The 17,683-nt window shown below is 51.0% G+C and overlaps 1 protein-coding gene across 3 annotated transcripts in view; it reads right to left on the reverse strand.

The window, feature by feature from the left end:
* MEGF11 (multiple EGF like domains 11) overlaps window positions 1–17,683 on the reverse strand; it is a 237,413-nt gene that overhangs the window by 177,053 nt on the left and 42,677 nt on the right. For all 3 annotated transcript variants that reach the window (XM_081227620.1, XM_081227619.1, XM_081227618.1), the window contains exon 4: window positions 11,197–11,289. In XM_081227620.1, the coding sequence (XP_081083746.1) occupies window positions 11,197–11,289 (93 nt within the window). The remainder of the gene's footprint in view (window positions 1–11,196; window positions 11,290–17,683) is intronic.

Below are 17,683 nucleotides of genomic sequence, written 5' to 3' on the forward strand. Positions count from 1 at the left end.
GAGGAGGAAATGAGGTCATTGTGTCTATCCCCAGCGTGGTGCCCAGCACACAGCAGTTCTGGGCTGACTGGGAGGAACTCGAAGTCCTTGGGGGCAGGGGTCTCAGAGAGCGGGACCCGCCATCAGCCAGCCCTCTGGCTCCAAAGAAGATGCACCCCCTCCCTCCCCCTCCCTGTCAGAGGTCCAGGCCGGTCCTCCAGGCTGCTGGGCGCGGCTGGGAGCAGTTTGTGCTTCCCTTCCCCCCAGGAACTGTGTTTCCCATGGAGACCCAGCCCACATGCCCAGCCTGGAAGCGCAGGCCGTGTGTGTACGCGTGCACGTGCGTGTGTATCATGGGGAGTGTTGCACAGCATCCTTTTCATGCCCAAGTGGGGTCCGGAGGGGCGGCAGCGCTGCCTGCCAGGACCGCACGATGGTGCCAGCTTGGCTGCTGCCCCTCTGTTCTGCTTTTGTCACGTTCTAGGCAGGTTCTCCCACCCTCCTCCCTCCCAGTCCTTGAGACTCACTGCATGTCATTTATTTATTCATTTTGTTCTCAGGGAGCCAGATGGCCAGAGCTGGGTTAGGCAGAATGTACCTCCCTCCTCCCCGCTACGACAGCGCCCCCTGAACACGCAGCTCACACACGGACTCTAGGCTATCCAGCCTCTGGCTTTTTCAGGTACAATAAAGGCCACGTGTGCCAGGGCTTTGCCTGACCCCTGACCCTGCTCAGATGGGACTGGTCCCATTATCTCCCCTGGTCTGACAGGCAGATGGAGAAGGGGTGACACCCTGAGAGGCTGCCCTCTCTCAAGCAGTGGGAGAAGCAGTGGCCCCACGCCCCCTTCTGCCCCATGACCTGCCTCCCTTGGACCTGGGAAGGGGGCTCTCAGCAGGTCTCCCCTCCTTTCCTGGTGGGCATCACAAGAGAATGCCCCGGTCCAAGGGTGGAAGGAGGGTGGTCTGGGGTCTCCACCGGCTGCCCCCTGCCCAGCCTCATCCTCACACTGGTCCGGGCCCCCATGAGGGCAGGGCACCCCTGGCATCTGCTCCCTCTCATTTCCCATGTCTCCTGGGAGGCACTTTTGGAAGAAACAAACTCTGGAAGCGGGGGAAACAAACCTCTTCACCGGCTTCCAGAGCATAGCCAAGGCTGGGGCGTCTCAACAAGAGGGAGGCAGGGGCTGGGGGGAGGCGAGAGTCGAGGACAGAGAGATAGAGAGGCCAGCGGATCTACCTTGGTGCTGCCCTTCCCCTGCAGCCCCCAGCCCCCAGGACACGGGATGGGGCTGGGTTTACGTCTCTTAACCCTCTTCAAGGTCTCTTTCAGCCACTATCACAGGCTGCTCCCAACTGAGTTGGCGCTCACACTTCTCACCTTGCCCCCTACCCCAGCACGGCCTGTGGAAAGAGCCTGACGACCCAGCTCTGATGCTCACCAGCTGTGGCACCTTGGGCCATCACTTAACCTCTCTGCGCCTCAGTTTCTTCCTCTAAAATGGGTATAGCACACATCTGGTTCCTTCCTTCCTCCCACGATGGCTTTCCTGAGCCAGCCAGGTCCCCCTCCCATCAAAGCCAGAGCCTTCTCTCTACCGACACCTTCTCCTCCCTCTTATCTGTACTGGTGGCTCTGGCTTCTGTTCGAAGGTCCCCAAGGATGGGGGCCACGCCCTCCTCATTCCTAATGCCCCCCTTCAGCCCTGGACTCCCAGCAGCGTGGGCCTCTGCGCAGTGCTCAATAAATGTGCCTTAAATGGAACTCAAGGGACAGAGAACGCAGAGCCAGTGGAACTGCTAGCCCTGGCTACTGAATACGTTTTTGTTCAAAATTAGAATTCTGGGGTGAAGAGCAGCTCCTCTTCCGCACAGACCTTGAAAAAGCATTTGCTGCCGTGTCCACAGCCCCCTTGTGTCCCCGTCTCGGTGGCTGTGCCCCAGCGTGCGCGCTGACACGGAGCACCCCCATCCCGGGGAGGTGCACCAGATGCCGGCAGGAGGCAGCCCAGGTGGTTCTGCGAGGGCCGCGGGCTGGGCAGAGCAGCACGCGAGGAACAGCAAGTGCGATTGCTTTGTGGCGATTCATCTGAAGTTGCTTTAACCTTGACAGCCGCCTTGGTGTAGTGAGCCAACCACGAGTGAGCTGCGGCCTCCCGGTTGGCAGGATGCCCCTCCGTGCCTCCTCCCAGATGAGGCAGCCAGGGCTCCCCAGGCGTCCCCACCTGGGGGAGGCAAGGGTGTGAGTCACTGTCCCCACCCATGGCTGTCCCGCCCCACCCCTTTTTCAGGTCCTGGAAAGAAGAGAGAATCACAGGAGGTCTGTGCGTGGGAGGGAGTGGGGTGGTGGGGACAGCAGACTCCCTCCCCCAGAGGTCAGCGTCAGGAAGGTCACGAGGGCCCTTGATTAAGGGAGATGATGCTGGATTTTAGCTTTCCAGAAACATGGCAGCGTGGGATTTTAGACCTGGAATATCCATGCTGACCTTCCCATGTTATAGATGAGAAACCTGAGGCTCAGAGAGAGGGAAGGACTTAGCTAGGGTCACCCAGGCAGAGGTGGGACCCGAAGCTGGCTTCATCCCTTCAGAGGCAGCATGAAGCTGTGGGAGGAACACAAGTGCTGGGTTCTGATCCCAGAGCTGATGCTTGATAGCTGAGTGAATAGCAGGAGTTATACTTCCCTGAGCTTCAATTTCTTCATTTGAGAAATGGAGGTAACACACATGGAAGGCTGCTGGCAGAGTAAATGGATCATCTACGTGAAGCATCTGTACACGGTAGGAGCAGGAATCTATTCACCTTCCTCCTCAGACCGTGTGGCCCCCTCTTGTTCCTCTCTGACCCTCTCTCGTAAGCTCTCCTTACTCACGCTCGGTCTCCGTGCTCTCTTGCTGGGAAGGAGCCCCAAAGTCTTGGCAATGGCCCTTCCCAGCAGACCAGTGTGGACAAGTCCACTGACTCCCCACCCAGCCTTGCCCATCTCCTTTTGGACCCCTTCATCTGCCCCAGGACAGAGGCAAGAGCCTTGGCCCACACCCTATACCTCTGCTTTGCCCCTACGTCCTTTGCCTCCAGACTGTCACGTCTACATGTTTGTCAGTGAGAAGTGTGCCCGGGGGTCCCTGAGAATGGGACCCTCCCCCTAATGTACTTTTAAGCCAGGCAGATGGCAGGGTCGACCCCTCTGGAAATCACTGACATCAGTGCCCTGGCCTGACCTGCAGTCATGAGTCTGGCCTTTGAACCTGGGCAGAGAAGGATTCAGGAGGGTCCGAATCTTTAGGTCACCTGCACCGAGTCTGTCGAATAACTTGACCCATTTGCTTTGGTGTAATGAAACCCATCTGCCTCTAAGGTAACTCCAGCCTTTAACTCCCAGAGCAGCTGGCGAGAGACAAAAGGCACGGGAGTCAGGACACCCAGGATCAAGTTACAGCTCTGCCACTACCTCCCTGGGTAACCTCAGGCAAGTAGTTTCCCTTCTCTAGGCCTCAGTTTGCCCATCTATAAAATGGAAGAAGTAGATCAGACAATTTCTGAGGTCCCTCCCAGCTCCTGCTTCAAGGGTTTCAAGTTAAATCATGAGCTCTCCATGACCAGAAATTAGGTCCTGGGATCCAGACTATACTTCCTAGCACTCCGTTCCAGGACTATGTGGACATATGCTTTCATATATGTGAAGAGAGCCGCAGGAAAACAGGATGCCCAAGCCCCAGCAATATGGGGGACATATGACTCCCAGCCTGGTAGGACAGCACTGAGCATTGTGGAAAGACACAGAGACCCTGAGACCCCCCCAAGATGAGGTATTGTGGGCTGGATCAGAGCTCTTATGCCATTCCAGAGCCTAGGAGCACAGAGGTGGACTCTGGGGGTATTGCAGACAGCCTAGCACCCTGGAAGGAAGAGTCCCCAAGAATACGGTAGGAAAAGGGCTTGAAACACTGATCCCTCTATAAACCATCTTGTAAACAGTCATCAGTCCTGAGAGATCTAAATCACGTTACGGTCTTTCTGCCTTTCCCACTGCTTCTCAATATTCACACCTAAAATAACCTTGTCTCCAGGGATGCCTAGCAGCATGGCCCCAAAAGGTCCACCAAAGGCTCATGTGATCACATTTTTTAAAAAATAAATGCCAATTCTGCATTCAATTCTATAACAAGTCTGTATTTGTTATTTTTTAAATTTTTATTTATTTATTTATTTTGCGATACGCGGGCCTCTCACTGTTGTGGTCTCTCCCGTTGTGGAGCACAGGCTCCAGACGCGCAGGCTCAGCGGCCATGGCTCACGGGCCCAGTCACTCCGCGGCATGTGGGATCTTCCCGGACTGGGGCACGAACCCGTGTCCCCTGCATTGGCAGGCAGATTCTTAATCACTGAGCCACCAGGGAAGCCCTCTGTATTTGTTTTAATCTAAGGAGCAAAGTTTAAATCACTTCTCAGGTAACTAATGTGCCGTTACATGGTGCAAAATTTTAACTCTATAGCTTCACGAATCATTAGCAAAAGTCTTCCCAACAAATGGTGCTGGGAAAACTTGATATCCACATGCAGAAAAACTGAAGTTGGACTCCTACCTTATACCATATGCAAAAATTAACTCAAAATGGATCAAAGGGCTTCCCTGGTGGCGCAGTGGTTGAGAGTCCGCCTGCCGATGCAGGGAACACGGGTTTGTGCCCCGGTCTGGGAAGATCCCACGTGCCGCGGAGCGGCTGGGCCCGTGAGCCATGGCCGTTGAGCCTGCGCGTCCGGAGCCTGTGCTCCGCAACGGGAGAGGCCACAACAGTGAGAGGCCCGCATACCGCAAAAAAAAAAAAAAAAAAAAAGGATCAAAAACCTAATTCCATGAGCTAAAACTATAAGACTTTTAGACAAAAACATAGGGGGAAAGCTTCATGACACTGGATTTGGCAATAATTTCTTGGATATGACACCAAAGGCACAGGCAACAAAAAATAGATAAAGTGGATTTCATCAAAATTTAAAAGTTTTGTGCATCAAAGGACACTTAACAGAGTGAAAAGGCAACCCACGGTATAGGAGAAAATGTTTTCAAATCACATATCTGATAAGGGATTAACACCCAGAAAATATAAAGAACACCTACAATTTAGCACCAACAACAAGACAGCCCAGTTGAAAAAAAAATGGACAGATGACTCGAATGGACATTTCTCCAAAGGAGATACACAAATGGTCACTAAAGCACATGAAAGTAGACTCGACATCATTAATGATTAGGGAAAAGCAAACCAAAACCACAATGAGATGCCACTTCACACCTATTAGGATGACAACTATAAAAAATAAAAATAGAAATTAACAAGCGTTGACAAGGATGAAGAGAAATTTGAACCCTGTGCCTTGCTGATAGGAATGTAAAATGATGTAGACTCTGTGGAAAACGGTATGGTGATTCCTCAAAAAATTAAACATAGAATTACCACATGCTCCAGAAATCCACTTCTGGATATACATGCAAAAGAAGTGAAAGCGGGAATTTGAAGAGATATTTGTGCACCCATGTTCATAGCAGCATTATTCACAGTAGTCGAGGTAGAAGCAACCCAAGTGTCCGTTGATGGGTGAATGGGTAAACAAAATATAGTATAATATGTACATACAATGGAATATTATTGAGCTTCAGAAAGCAAGGAAGTTCTGACACATGCCACAATATGGATGAAACTTGAAGACATTATGCTAAGTGAAATAAGCCAGTCACAAAAGGACAGATGTTGTATGATCCCTCTTATATGTGGTACCTAGAGTAGTCAAATTTTTAGAGACAGAAACTACAACGGTGGTTGCGGGAGTGGGGAATGGGGAGTTAATGTTTAATGGGTATAGAGTTTCGGTTGGGGAAGATGAAGAAGCACTGGACATGGATGATAATGACGGTCGCCGCACAGCAGTGTGAATGTCCTTACTGCCACAGAACTGTACACTTTAAATTTTCTGTTACGTATGTTTTCACACACACACACACACACACACACACACACCACAAATCTCTAGCAAACATATATCATGGTTTGAAAAGGACTGACCTAGACGGTCCCTGGCTAGTCTAGGAGTATAAGCATATTTCTGAGCTGGTAAATGTTTTATTTTAATCTGCAAGGATAGCTGAAAGCCAAGTCAGCCAGGGGTCCCACACACCATTCAAGATAAGGACATATTTGACTGGGCAGAAGCTACTCTTGGTGGTGGCCCAAATTGGTTCCTGCTGCATTCATTACTCAGGCCTGCTCCGCAGTCCTGTCTTGTGCTGAGCATCAGGCCTGGAGGGCTGGGGTCCACGTGGGTAGGGGGGACAGTGTCAACAAATAGTAAGAGGCTGTGGAGCGGACTTTTACTCTCCCACACTCTGTTCGCATGGATAAAACCAGTTCAGTGGAATCTAAGAATGTGGGAGACTATGGAGAAATGGGAGGGATTCTCTCCATGCCTACCCCAGCCCTCGGGGGAGGCCTGAGACCAAAACCAAAATGCCATTCTATAGGCCAGAACCCAAACTGAAAATCACCATGGGAGGGAGGCAGAGGACCAGAGAAGCGGGACCCAAGAACTACAGTAATTAAATAATACAATGAAGGCTGAAATTTCCAAGTTGATTCTTGGGTATCATTTATAAAAGTTAACAGGGCATATTTAATTTAGGAATTGGCTCACGTCCTTCTCCTTAGAGCTGAAACCTCATAAATGAAATACACTGGACCATTGCCCAGTGTGGAAATAAAACTTATGAATAATGTTTCTATCTCAATCATTGTCAGTGCTTTACTATTCCTAATTACTTTAAAAAGCTAGATATTCAGTATAGCAAAACTTTTTTTTCTTTTCATCTCCACTTGTGAGATTAGTGCAGTTGAATAAGAGTCACTCTGTCGTCTTTATTCAGTATAAACTGACATTTCATCCTTTTACTCTTCATTATTATATAAGATGGAGGTTTATGACCAAGCATGCAGCCACTCCATTTCCCCATATTGGTCCATCTAATATCTTGGCATTATCCACGATAGCTGACATGTCTACCCACCAGGCAAATCAGCATCACCTCACTTCCTTTATGGAACAGAAAGAAATTTGTCCAGGCCTTCAAGAAATTAGGCTACGGGGTTATAAGTCTATAAAATAATGAAAAGTTCCCCACCCCATCCTACTATTGGATTTGTCCGCTTCATGTCTATCAAAGTCATAAATCCCTTGGCAGCCACAAAGGGCAGGGCAGGGGCAGGCAGTAGGATGATGGATCTTTATAATCCTCCCTGCCACTTCCAGGAACTTATCCTAAGAAGAAACTGGGACATGTGCGCAAAGATACATGCACGAGAAGAATCACTGCAGCATTTTTACACAGGACCACAATCCCTTATTCACATGTCAACAACCCAAAAATCTCTAGAGTCCAAAGGAATTATTTTTTAATTTTCCAAAATTCATTTAGAGGCAAAATCTTTGTGGAACTGATTTGTGGTTAAATATCTTCTATATATCACTAGATGTGATCAGTTATATGTCACTTCAGAAATATTACTATGTTTCATCCCAAGGTGCTGACCAAACCCCACTGGAGGCATATGTCACATATGATATAGTCACCATATACCTTCCTGAACTCTGAAAAAAATCTAAATTTTGAAACCAACAGGCCACAAGGATCTTTGATAAAGGACAGTGGGCCTAATAGAGTGAAAAATCAAAAACAGCCTAAAAGTCCATCAGCAAGAGACTGGTTAAACACTTTTAGTAATCCATAGAATGTAATTCTATAAGGCCATTAAAAATTTTAAGGGAGATTCATGTTTATTGACAAGGAAACGAGTGTATGACATACAGTTGAATTAAAAAAACAAGTTACAGAATAGCACATACATTTGATCTAAGTAATAGAAGTTGTGTCCAGATCTAACTCTAAGAACAAATGTGTCGAGAAATAAGGAAAGGCAAGCACCCAAATGCCAGAATTGGTTATCGCTGGGTGTGTGGGTTTAACTTTTTGTCTATACTTCTGGTGCAGTTTGAACTTCCTTTATAACATGAACAGGTACGATTTTAGAATCAGAAGAAAACACCAACAAGAATGATGCTTTTGACTAAACAAAAATCAAAGCTTCCCTGCAAGGATGTCACATGTCTAGACATGCAAATGACAGATCCCATTCAGAAATCTCCAGAGATACACATTGTGCTCATCAGCATACCCATCTCCATGGACACAGGCCCCACAGAGTACACGCAGGCAGACAGGGGTCCAATGGCACAATAGCAAACAGTGTCAAATTGCTTGGAGTAAACATAATCACAATTTGTGTCCCATGGCTGATTCATCTGTCTCCATGACAATATCTCAGGGCCACATCTTTCAATCAGATCCTTCCTTCCCCTGTGAGCAACTAGGTTTTCTCATCAAAAGCTATTTCAACCTCAGGTTGTATTAACAGAGGTTGAGTATTCAGAAGGAAGGAGAACATAATAATTATGTGTTCAGGCTTAGGACCTAGGTTTTCACTTGATCAACAGTCCCAGTTTCATCATTTACTAGCTGTGGGCCTTTTGGAAGTTCTTTAACCCCTCTGTGCTTCAACTTTCTCACCTGTAAAATGGGGCTAATTCCCACATCATAGGGTTGTTGTGAAGAGTAAATGAGAAGATGAATAAAGTCCTAGTGCACAGGGAAATTCAATAGAGAGTACTTAGCTCTATTGTTATTTTTCCATACAAGCCTGCATCTGTGGTCAGATCTAGGAATGATCGTTTAAAAGGAACAAAGGCCATAGCCAATGGAGAGAAACTAGATGGGGAAGGCAGTTCAGACCATGTCATGTGAGAAACAAAGGAGTTTGGAGAATAAAAATTGAGTGGGGGGTAAGTGATCATTGTCTTCTAATACCTGAAGGCCTGACCCCATGGAAGGGGACTCTGGTTTCTTCTGTGCGGTCTCAATGGCTATTATCAACTGCTCTAAGATGATCTTCTTCCCACACACAGTCTGTGGCCTTGTTCACTGAGCTCCTTGGGAGAAAGTTCAGACATGGCAAGGAGGGCCATAGAGATCCATCACCCAGCCCTGGCCTTAAGCTAGAGACAGATGATTTTGAGGATGAGAATCTATGAATTCCCTTCATTCAATGCTGCCGCCTCTCAAAAGAGGGTTGGAACGTATCTTTTAGGACTTTCTGAGGGTTTAGTAGTACATGCCCATGAGTAGATGCAGAGCTGGTGATTCTTCAACCCATGAGGGTGGATTTATTGAAGAAGAAACACTGTGGGTTGCTCAGCACCAAGTCTGATGACTGAATTGGGAGTGGAAATTGGGCAGCCCGGTTTTATACTGTAAAGTTACAAGACTATGTGCTTGGTAAACACACTCCAGGGGCAAGATTTACTCTATACTCCCTACTCCCATTGGTCAAGGGCCGCCTCCCTTCCACTTCTTTCACTAGACCGGAAGGAAACCCTGAGAGACAGACTCTGTCTGAAAAACCCTCCAGGCCCCCCAATCATCACAGTCCAGAAACAGTGAGCACCAAACACACTTGCACTGGTTGGTGGTTTATATGCACTCAGGACTCCTGGGACTCAGGTTGTATTTCAACCTCCAACAGACTGAGCTTGACATTATAATCTGGCAACAGCAAGCAGACCTGTCCCAGCAGCGTTCACAGAATCCAAGTTAGATAGTTCCCCATTAAAGATTCATTGTAGGCAAAGTCACACAAAACAAAACACAGACAAGGTGGGGAAAAGCTCTCAAACATTTCGGCCAGCATGTTTCCTGGAGTTCACGGAAAGACTGCTTGAACACATTCCTTTAACTCACGTGTTCCTCGGGTGTACTTTTCATTGTCTGGAGGAGTCCCTGCCCTGTTGCTCAGTGTGACTTACCTCAAAGCAGGGAAACAGGTGGAAGCAGGAGGCTACCACAGTCACTGGAGGTCCCAACACATTGGAGAGAGTCTCTGGAGCACCCCAAACAGGTCCTGGTCTCCCCAAGCCAGGTAACCACCCAGGCCCAAACAAAACCACATCCAATAGCTTGCTTTGGCTGGTATGTTCCCATGTACTGGGTAGACAAAGAGGCTCCAGTCAAGGCCTTTGGAAAAAAAGGACCATAACTAGACGTTTCCACCCCAGCAGAGACTGGAAAAGGGCAAGAGCCCCACATTGGGCCAATGTGGACCCACCATTCCTTCTCCATGTTGTTACGGCCATTGCAGTCACTATGGGACGGGGAACAGAGAGCTGGCTCCCAAAGATGGGTCAATGATGGGGGTTAGACCCCTACTGGATCAGCTTAGCTATGTTACCTACTCAAGTCACACACAAAAAGATACTATCCCAGCTCAAAGCAGGAAGAAAATTGGGCTTTAACATTAATCAAGATCTCCTTGGAAATCTAATAAGACCATGACATTAACCAACCATTGATTGCAAAATGTGCCACTGGAAAGAGGCTCATCTGTGTGTGTTTAAGGGAAATGAGCCAAAGGAGAAGGATTTGCCTTCAGCTGGGCTCCTGGCAGAGAATTCCCCGAGGAGCTGCCAGTGTACCCTGCCCACTCGGTGGCCAGCCCCACAGGAGAGATGATGCCCGTGCTGCTATGAGTCACTCTGTCAGTCCCAAGAACATCTGTCTCACTCATGCTCACCAGAGAGCCTTCCCCAGGGAATGTGAACAGTCTACCCAGAGAGATGTAAGAACACAGTGATCAGTCCTACAAGCATCCCATTCTCCTACCTTGGGGGACACAGAGGCATCCCAGTACCCATCAGTCTCATAAATAAGTCCCCTGAGCCTCTGTGAGCACCCACTGAGCCTTTGCACCAGCAAAGCTGAAGACCAGGCCTTGACCAGAGTGACCTCCTGGGTCTGCGCCCTTAGGTGGCATCTCAATTTCACTTCAAGCCTCAAAGACCTTATCCGGAGGTGTTTCATCAAAAGCCAGAGTCGTACAGATGACCCCACAATTCCCCATACACACGACATGCAATGCCCCTCCAGGCCGCCACAAACCATGACCCTCACACCCCTAGAACCCTCTGCCCCAAGTACCATCCGGTAGGAATGCTTCCTCCCTGCTGCCCACACTCGCTAGGTAGCCCAAGGCCAGGACAAAGAACTCATCATCCACACGGCACGGCCCCTCCCCAGCCAGAGCCATGGCCCCGCTCAACTCCCAAAGACCTTAGACTCACCGCTGGAGCAGTCGGGCCCTCCCCAGCCGGGCTCACAGTGGCAGGTGTCCGGGGAAACACAGCGGCCGTGCACACACTCCTCTGTACACAGGGCTGCAGGGGATCAGAAGAGGGGGAGGAAGAACAGGAACAGAGAGTGAAAACCAACCATCTGGTCAAGGAGCACAATCCACTTTTGTAAAGACTCCCTGGGGCCCAGGGATGCTCAGAACGCATCACTGGTTTTTGGGAAAATCAAGCTGCTCCTGACCCGAGTTATTTAATTAACTCTGCAAAGGATTCAACAAGGGTGTGCTTCATCCCAGGCTTGTTTCCTAAAATGAAACCCAAGCCCACGAAATGGCAGCCTTGGTGGCTTTTCAAGAATACTTCCTCCAAGGTGGAACACTTGGAGACGTTCCACAAAGCCCAGTCCCTACATGCTCACTCCTGCTCTCTTTCCCCATCAGCTCAGAAAATGACCTATCTTTTGGCTTCCCCAATTTCTTTCTGAAAAGGCCCCCAAATTTATCAGGTTGCCTGAAAAGAATCCATTCCTCTCTTGTTTTCCTCACCTTCCTGCCCTCCTTCCCAAATGTCCCTATTTTGGGGCTCTCAAATGTCAGCAAATCTGCAAAGTACACAAATGCTGAGGAAAAAGCAATAGCTAATTATAAGAAAGTAATTAAGAGAGACAGCCACGACGATGATAATTGTAATTAGAAAGCGCCTGGCAATTTCTTACCACGCAGTCAAATGCTACAGCCTCCTGAGTTGGGAGGCAACGGCAGCGAAGTTTCCATGAACTACCCCAGTGCTGAGAAGGCTTACTGGCAGCAGTTTGAGGGAGGGAGATTATTTCTCTCTTCATTTGACATCCACATTTTCTCAAGGTCATCCATTGCTCCTGAGAGATCTGTCCCACCATCTAATCCATCAGTGAGGGATTACAGAAACCCCCTTTGCCAACCCTGCCAATTTTGTAAGCTTGGGAAATCAGCAGCTACCATCAACCCTGTCAATTGCTCAGAAGGGATCTAGATGAAGTGCTTTTTTTTTCTGACAAGCAACTAGGGACCTTCTCTCTGCCTGGAACTGGCCTGCACTGGGGGGACAGGTGGGCCCCAGTGGTGAGCTTGGAGGAGCTGCCACTGACTTCCTAACACCCACCCTGCTTCCATGTCCACCGCTTGGCCGAATGCCCAGCGAGAGGGCGCTGTCAGGGTAGACAACAGAGTTCATTTTATGGTGGGTGTGGGGACCTTGGGCCCCTCCCAAACACAGACACTGACCCTGAAGCTGTTGCCTTAGCTTTGTCTAGGCCTCCCGGCGAGGCAGGCCCCGAAGAGCCCTTTCAGATGCCCCACTGGTTAGTGGTCTGCAGACAGCCCATCCTCTGCAAGCCTGGGATGTGGTGTGTCTGGGGGGAGCCCTGGCCCTTGAGTCATTCTCATTTGTACAAGTGGCTTTTGGGCAGAGTTCTGGTTTGTGCTCAAGACTTTGACAGTCCCTCGCTTGGAGCTTTGGGGAGCAGCTGGGACCTACTAGCTAACCCACTTCTTACTGGGGAACCAGGCTGGACCCTGACCTCAGTGACCACCTCCACTTAGAGACACAATGAGCTGCTCACCCAGTTGCTAGCAAGACGCCCACCTGGTCAGCCCTGCTGCCTGGCTTCCCCTGCTCCCATCAGACTTTCTAAACAAGCTCAAATGGGTCAATGTCCCCAGTGTACACTGGACACTAGGTATCCTGCCCCCGGCTCCCCAGCCCAGCCCTGGCCTCAGCTGCTCCCCCTTCCCTTAGGCTGAGGTCCCAGTATGCTCCACAGCTGGGCCGGTCCGCCTTCCAGCAGGCCCTTCCATCAGCTTGTCAGGGGAGCCCAGACACCTCCAGCTGCTTTCTGACTGCAGAGAGCAGCACCTTGATCCCTGGGGGTTCTGCTGGGGGCGGCAAGGGCAGGTGGTGGAATGGGAAGCTGCCGCGTGTCAGGTCTGGAAGGCACCTAACAGAAAATCACGTCCAACTGCTTCATTTTATACATGGAGGAACTGAGGCCTGCGTGTTTGGGATCCTGTGAACAGCCTGTGGCCTCTGGCCAGAGAGGAGGGGGCTGCAGGAGGAAGATCCTGGAGACAGAGGCCTCCGAAGGCTGAGGGAGTTGAGAGGAGCCCAAGACACGGGGCCTTCCTGCCTCGCCCAGGCTGGACGTCCTCCCCTGCCCAGAAGACTCAAACCAGAGAAGCTGTGTCAACATGTCCTCTGCAGGCGTGGGTGCCCTGCAGGCTGGGGCTGGGCAGGGGCTTGGAGAAGATCAAGGGAGAAAAGACGAAGACCACCCGGTACTCTGGTCCTCTGCCCCTAGAGACCTAACTCCTGGCCTATGTCCTGCACCCTCTCCCTACCTGCAAGGGAGGAGCACTCAGGGGTTCTGAGCAAGCTCCACCCTCCCTCTTCCCTTGGCCTCTCCCCACGGCCCCAGGGACCCCTAGGACGGTCTGTTGAGCACCTCCCCCAGCTCAACCCTATATCCAGCACCCAGACTCCCGGTGACCCTACATGCAGAGTCCCTGGGCCTGACTCAGGGACGTGGTTGCTGTCCCCATGGTCCCTCCAGACCTCGTTGTACCCCTTCCCTCCTTATCACTCTGGTATCCTGGGCTATTTGCTTGTCAAAACCTCAGTCCATTCATATTTCATAGGAGTTGTTTAGACAGTGTTGTCTGAAGCACGAAATATCGAGAGCAAATATCTGAGGCTCAGGTGACCATATCTGGCAACTGGGCCACTGTGTGTTTGTGTACCTGGTGGGGAGGGGGCAGCACAGGGGTGCTGAGAGCCAAGTCTCCTGAGGAGGAATGGAGGTGGGACCCATGATGCTCTGTGGGGCAGGGGCTGCCGACTCCTACCCCAGGCTCTGCTGGAGCCCACAGTGGGCAGCCCCTCCACAGAGGGCTGGGGTTTACACAGCAGCCACTCCTATAGCGTGAGGTCCCCTAAGTTCTTTCTGACCCCAGTCCCTCGTGCCAGCCGACCCCCTAGGAGGGGCTGAGTTACGGCGGCCTCCCCGGCCTCCCCCTTCTTGGGCTCCTTGACACGGGGGTATTTTGTCGAACCCCTCTTCCCTCTGCTGCACACCCATGTGCGGTCGTGCGCAGGGAATCCGAGGCTGACTCTGCCTGAGGGCCAGGCCCTTTCCTGCCCCACTGAGAAATCTGAACCTCCGCCCTCAGCTTCCCCCAGCCACCATCCTGCCTCGGTCCTGCTTCTAACGTCCAAGGCGCTAGAGGCACATTTAGCGAGAAGCAGCACGACACAGTGGTTAAGAGCACAGACGGCACTCGGGGAGCCGGGGCTGGATCCAGCGATGCCACTTAGCAGCTCCAGACTTCAGGCAAGTTACCGCCCTCTCTGTGTCAGTCCCCATCTGTTCAATGGGGGATGGCGGCGACAGGATGGGCCTCGGGCTGTGTGTGAGGATTCAATGAGTTGACAAAGTACTTAGAGCGGAGCCTGGGGTACAGTCAGTACTGAGTGAGTCTTGCTATTGTTATTGGTAGGGTGTCCTCAGACCCGAGGCAGGGTCCTGGCGATGCCTGAGCCTCCTTTTCCTCCACACACAGGCCGTCTCTCTCACTTCTGCCCTCCACTGAAGTCGTAGACACATGGGCAGGGCTGTAGGGACTTAGTTGGGGATGGTACGCTGGAGAGCAGCCCCATCTCCACCCCTGGTGGAATGGCCAGCATGGTAGAGAAGGTGATGACCTATATTTAAACTCCCTACCTGCCATTTGCAGTTACAATTATAGGACAATAAGCAAATGATTTAACCTTCTGTGCCTCAATTTCTTCATCTGTAAAGTGGGCACAATAATAGAACCTACGTCATGGGCTGCTGCAAAGATTTAATGAAGTAATACATGTTGAGTGCTTGGCCCACAGTAAATGCTCCATAAGCAGGAGCTGCTATCATTACTTCTCTTTCTCACACACACACACATGCACACACGCCATGGGGTCTGGACAGATGTCTAAGGCAGATGACGGCAGTTACCAGTTATCACCACTTCCTGTGCGCTACCAGGTTCTGAGAACCCACTCTGTGCCAGGCCTCGGGGCTTTCACACATGCTACCTCAACCCCTGTCACAGGCCATCGCAGCATACCTTGAGGGAGTTACCTATGTCAGCACTTGTCTCTCTTTTGTGGATCTCCAGCCCCTGGGGGACAGAGGTCACTCCTATTTGGCCTTTTAAAGCCCTTCTGCTGCCTGGTACACAGTAGGTGCTCAGTGTTTGCGGGTCCCAAGGAGGAGAGCACCAAAGCACGTGTGGGGAGGCCGTGGTGGCCTTTGGCTTCAGAGGTCAGTCACAGGGAAGTCGCCAAATCTCTAAACCCTGCCCCTTGGCTCAGGTTCCTTCCGGGTCTGTGGGACCAGGGTGATGGGCCGTCTCGAGGGATGGTGGTGGGCATGTAGAATGAGCCCAGCCGTGGGTGTGAGGAGATCTGGGTTTGCATCTATCAGCCTCCATCTCAATGATATCAAGCAACTCACTTTCCTCTCCAGGCCCTGCAACTTCACCTGGAACTCAGACGAGACCAGATGAGACCAGCTGAGGTCCCCCTCAGCTAAGAATCACCGGGAGCTGGCACCCGCCCACCTCTTCCAGGAAAGGCCTGGACAGCTGCCAGTGCTCTAGTCCCACTTCCTGGCCCCCAAGTCCCGTCCCCTTCCTATGGCCTAGTAAACCTCTACTCTTGACCTCACAGGGACCTCTGGTTTCTGTCCTCCATTTCTTTGGAAAAGGCACTGGATTAAGAGCCAGGAGTCCCAGTGTGAGTTCAGGCTCTGGGCTCCCTGACACATGAGTCTGGGCAGGTGGCTTCCCCACTCTCTCATCTATAAAGTAAGAGCATTAGAGCACATCACCCTTGAAGGTTCCTTCTACTGCTGCCACCCCCTTGACGCTCTGTCTCCACCATGTCACAGCAGCTGGAAATGCTTCTCCTGCGCTCACCAGCCCCGGGTCACCTGGGTCAGCAAGGCCAGGCACAGCCTCTAGCACCAGCTCCACCAAGAAGCTCGGAGGGCTGCAGCCACCCCAGTCTGAACATTTATGGAAGGTGAAATATTTTCCCACCAGAACTTCCCTACCCACACGAGGTTCCTCCTGACTGGCCCTGCCACTTCCCCACTTAGTATGGGTTTATCTGGTCTCCCAATAGACTGTGAGCTCCTTGAGGGTAAATCCAGAGTCTTAAACATCCCTGTATCTCCCCATGAGCCATGCCTTACAGATACTCCGTATGTGGCTTTTGGTGGCCGTTCTGAGTACCTGTGCTCTGCAAGGCACACTGACAAGCGGGGGGAGAAGGATCAGGATGCAGAGGGTGTGGACACATGACCTGTGAGGGTCACGTGAAGGCTGGGACTTGGTGTGGGGGGAAGTTTAGCCTGGAGAAGGAAGTATTGGGTAGGAGGCAGGTCAAAGCCAGCTGAAAGGCTGCCAAAGAGAAGCGGGAGCCACTCTGTCCCAGACAGAATAGGGATTCAGAAGCACACGTGACAAAGGGGCAGATTTCAGCCTAACTCAAGGCAAGACTTTCTACCACCTGAATGGTTCAGCAGTTCAGGGGGCTCTTCCTAAAGGTAGGGAACAACCCTCCCCGGGAACACTCCAGCAGAGCCTAGAGGATCTACAGATGCTGGAAGGCAGGGGTTAGCAGGCAAACTACGACTCTCGGGCCAAATCTCGCTGTTGCCTATTTCTATAAATGAAGTTTTGTTGGCGCACAGCTGTGCCCACTCATTTACATACTGTCCAAGGCTGCTTTTGCACCGCCAGGGCAGAGTAGAGTCCTCGCCACAGAGACTGATGGTCAGCAAAACCTAAACTATTTACTATCTGATTCCTTATCGGGGGAGGGGGCCCTCGTGGTCTAGAGGGTTCCTGATTTGGTGGAAAATTGGACTGCGGGACTTTTTTTTTTTTTTGGCTGCATCAGGTCTTAGTTGCGGCACGCGGGATCTCTGTTGCAGCTTGCGCGCTCTACAGTGCGCAGGCTTAGTTGCCCCACGGCACGTGGGATCTTAGTTCCCCAACCAGGGATCGAACCCACGTCCCCTGCATTGGAAGGCGGATTCTTAACCACGGGACCACCAGGGAAGTCCCTGGACTGTGGGACTTTTAAGGTCCCTTCCGCCCTTCTATACTTCTATCATTCACTCACTCCCTGATATAACCAGATGGTAAAACAAAGTCCAAAATGTGCTTAGCAGACACCCAATGATGCCCTGCCTCCTTCCTCAAATCGTCCTCTGGGTCCACCTGAAGGAGCAAGAAGGCTGGAAAGCATAACCTTCAGCGGCCACAAATGCCCACTTGGCCCTTTATTTCAGTCCTCTGTTTCCTCCTGAGGGGTCAAGTGAACTTAACGACCCCTTGTGTTACAATGATGGTCTTGCACGGATGGACACTAGTAGCTGTGGTGAGTGAAAGAGGCCAAA

This window comes from Mesoplodon bidens (genome assembly GCF_964165515.1).
Source record: "Mesoplodon bidens genome assembly, chromosome: 3".
In the NCBI taxonomy this organism is placed as follows: Eukaryota; Metazoa; Chordata; class Mammalia; order Artiodactyla; family Ziphiidae; genus Mesoplodon; species Mesoplodon bidens.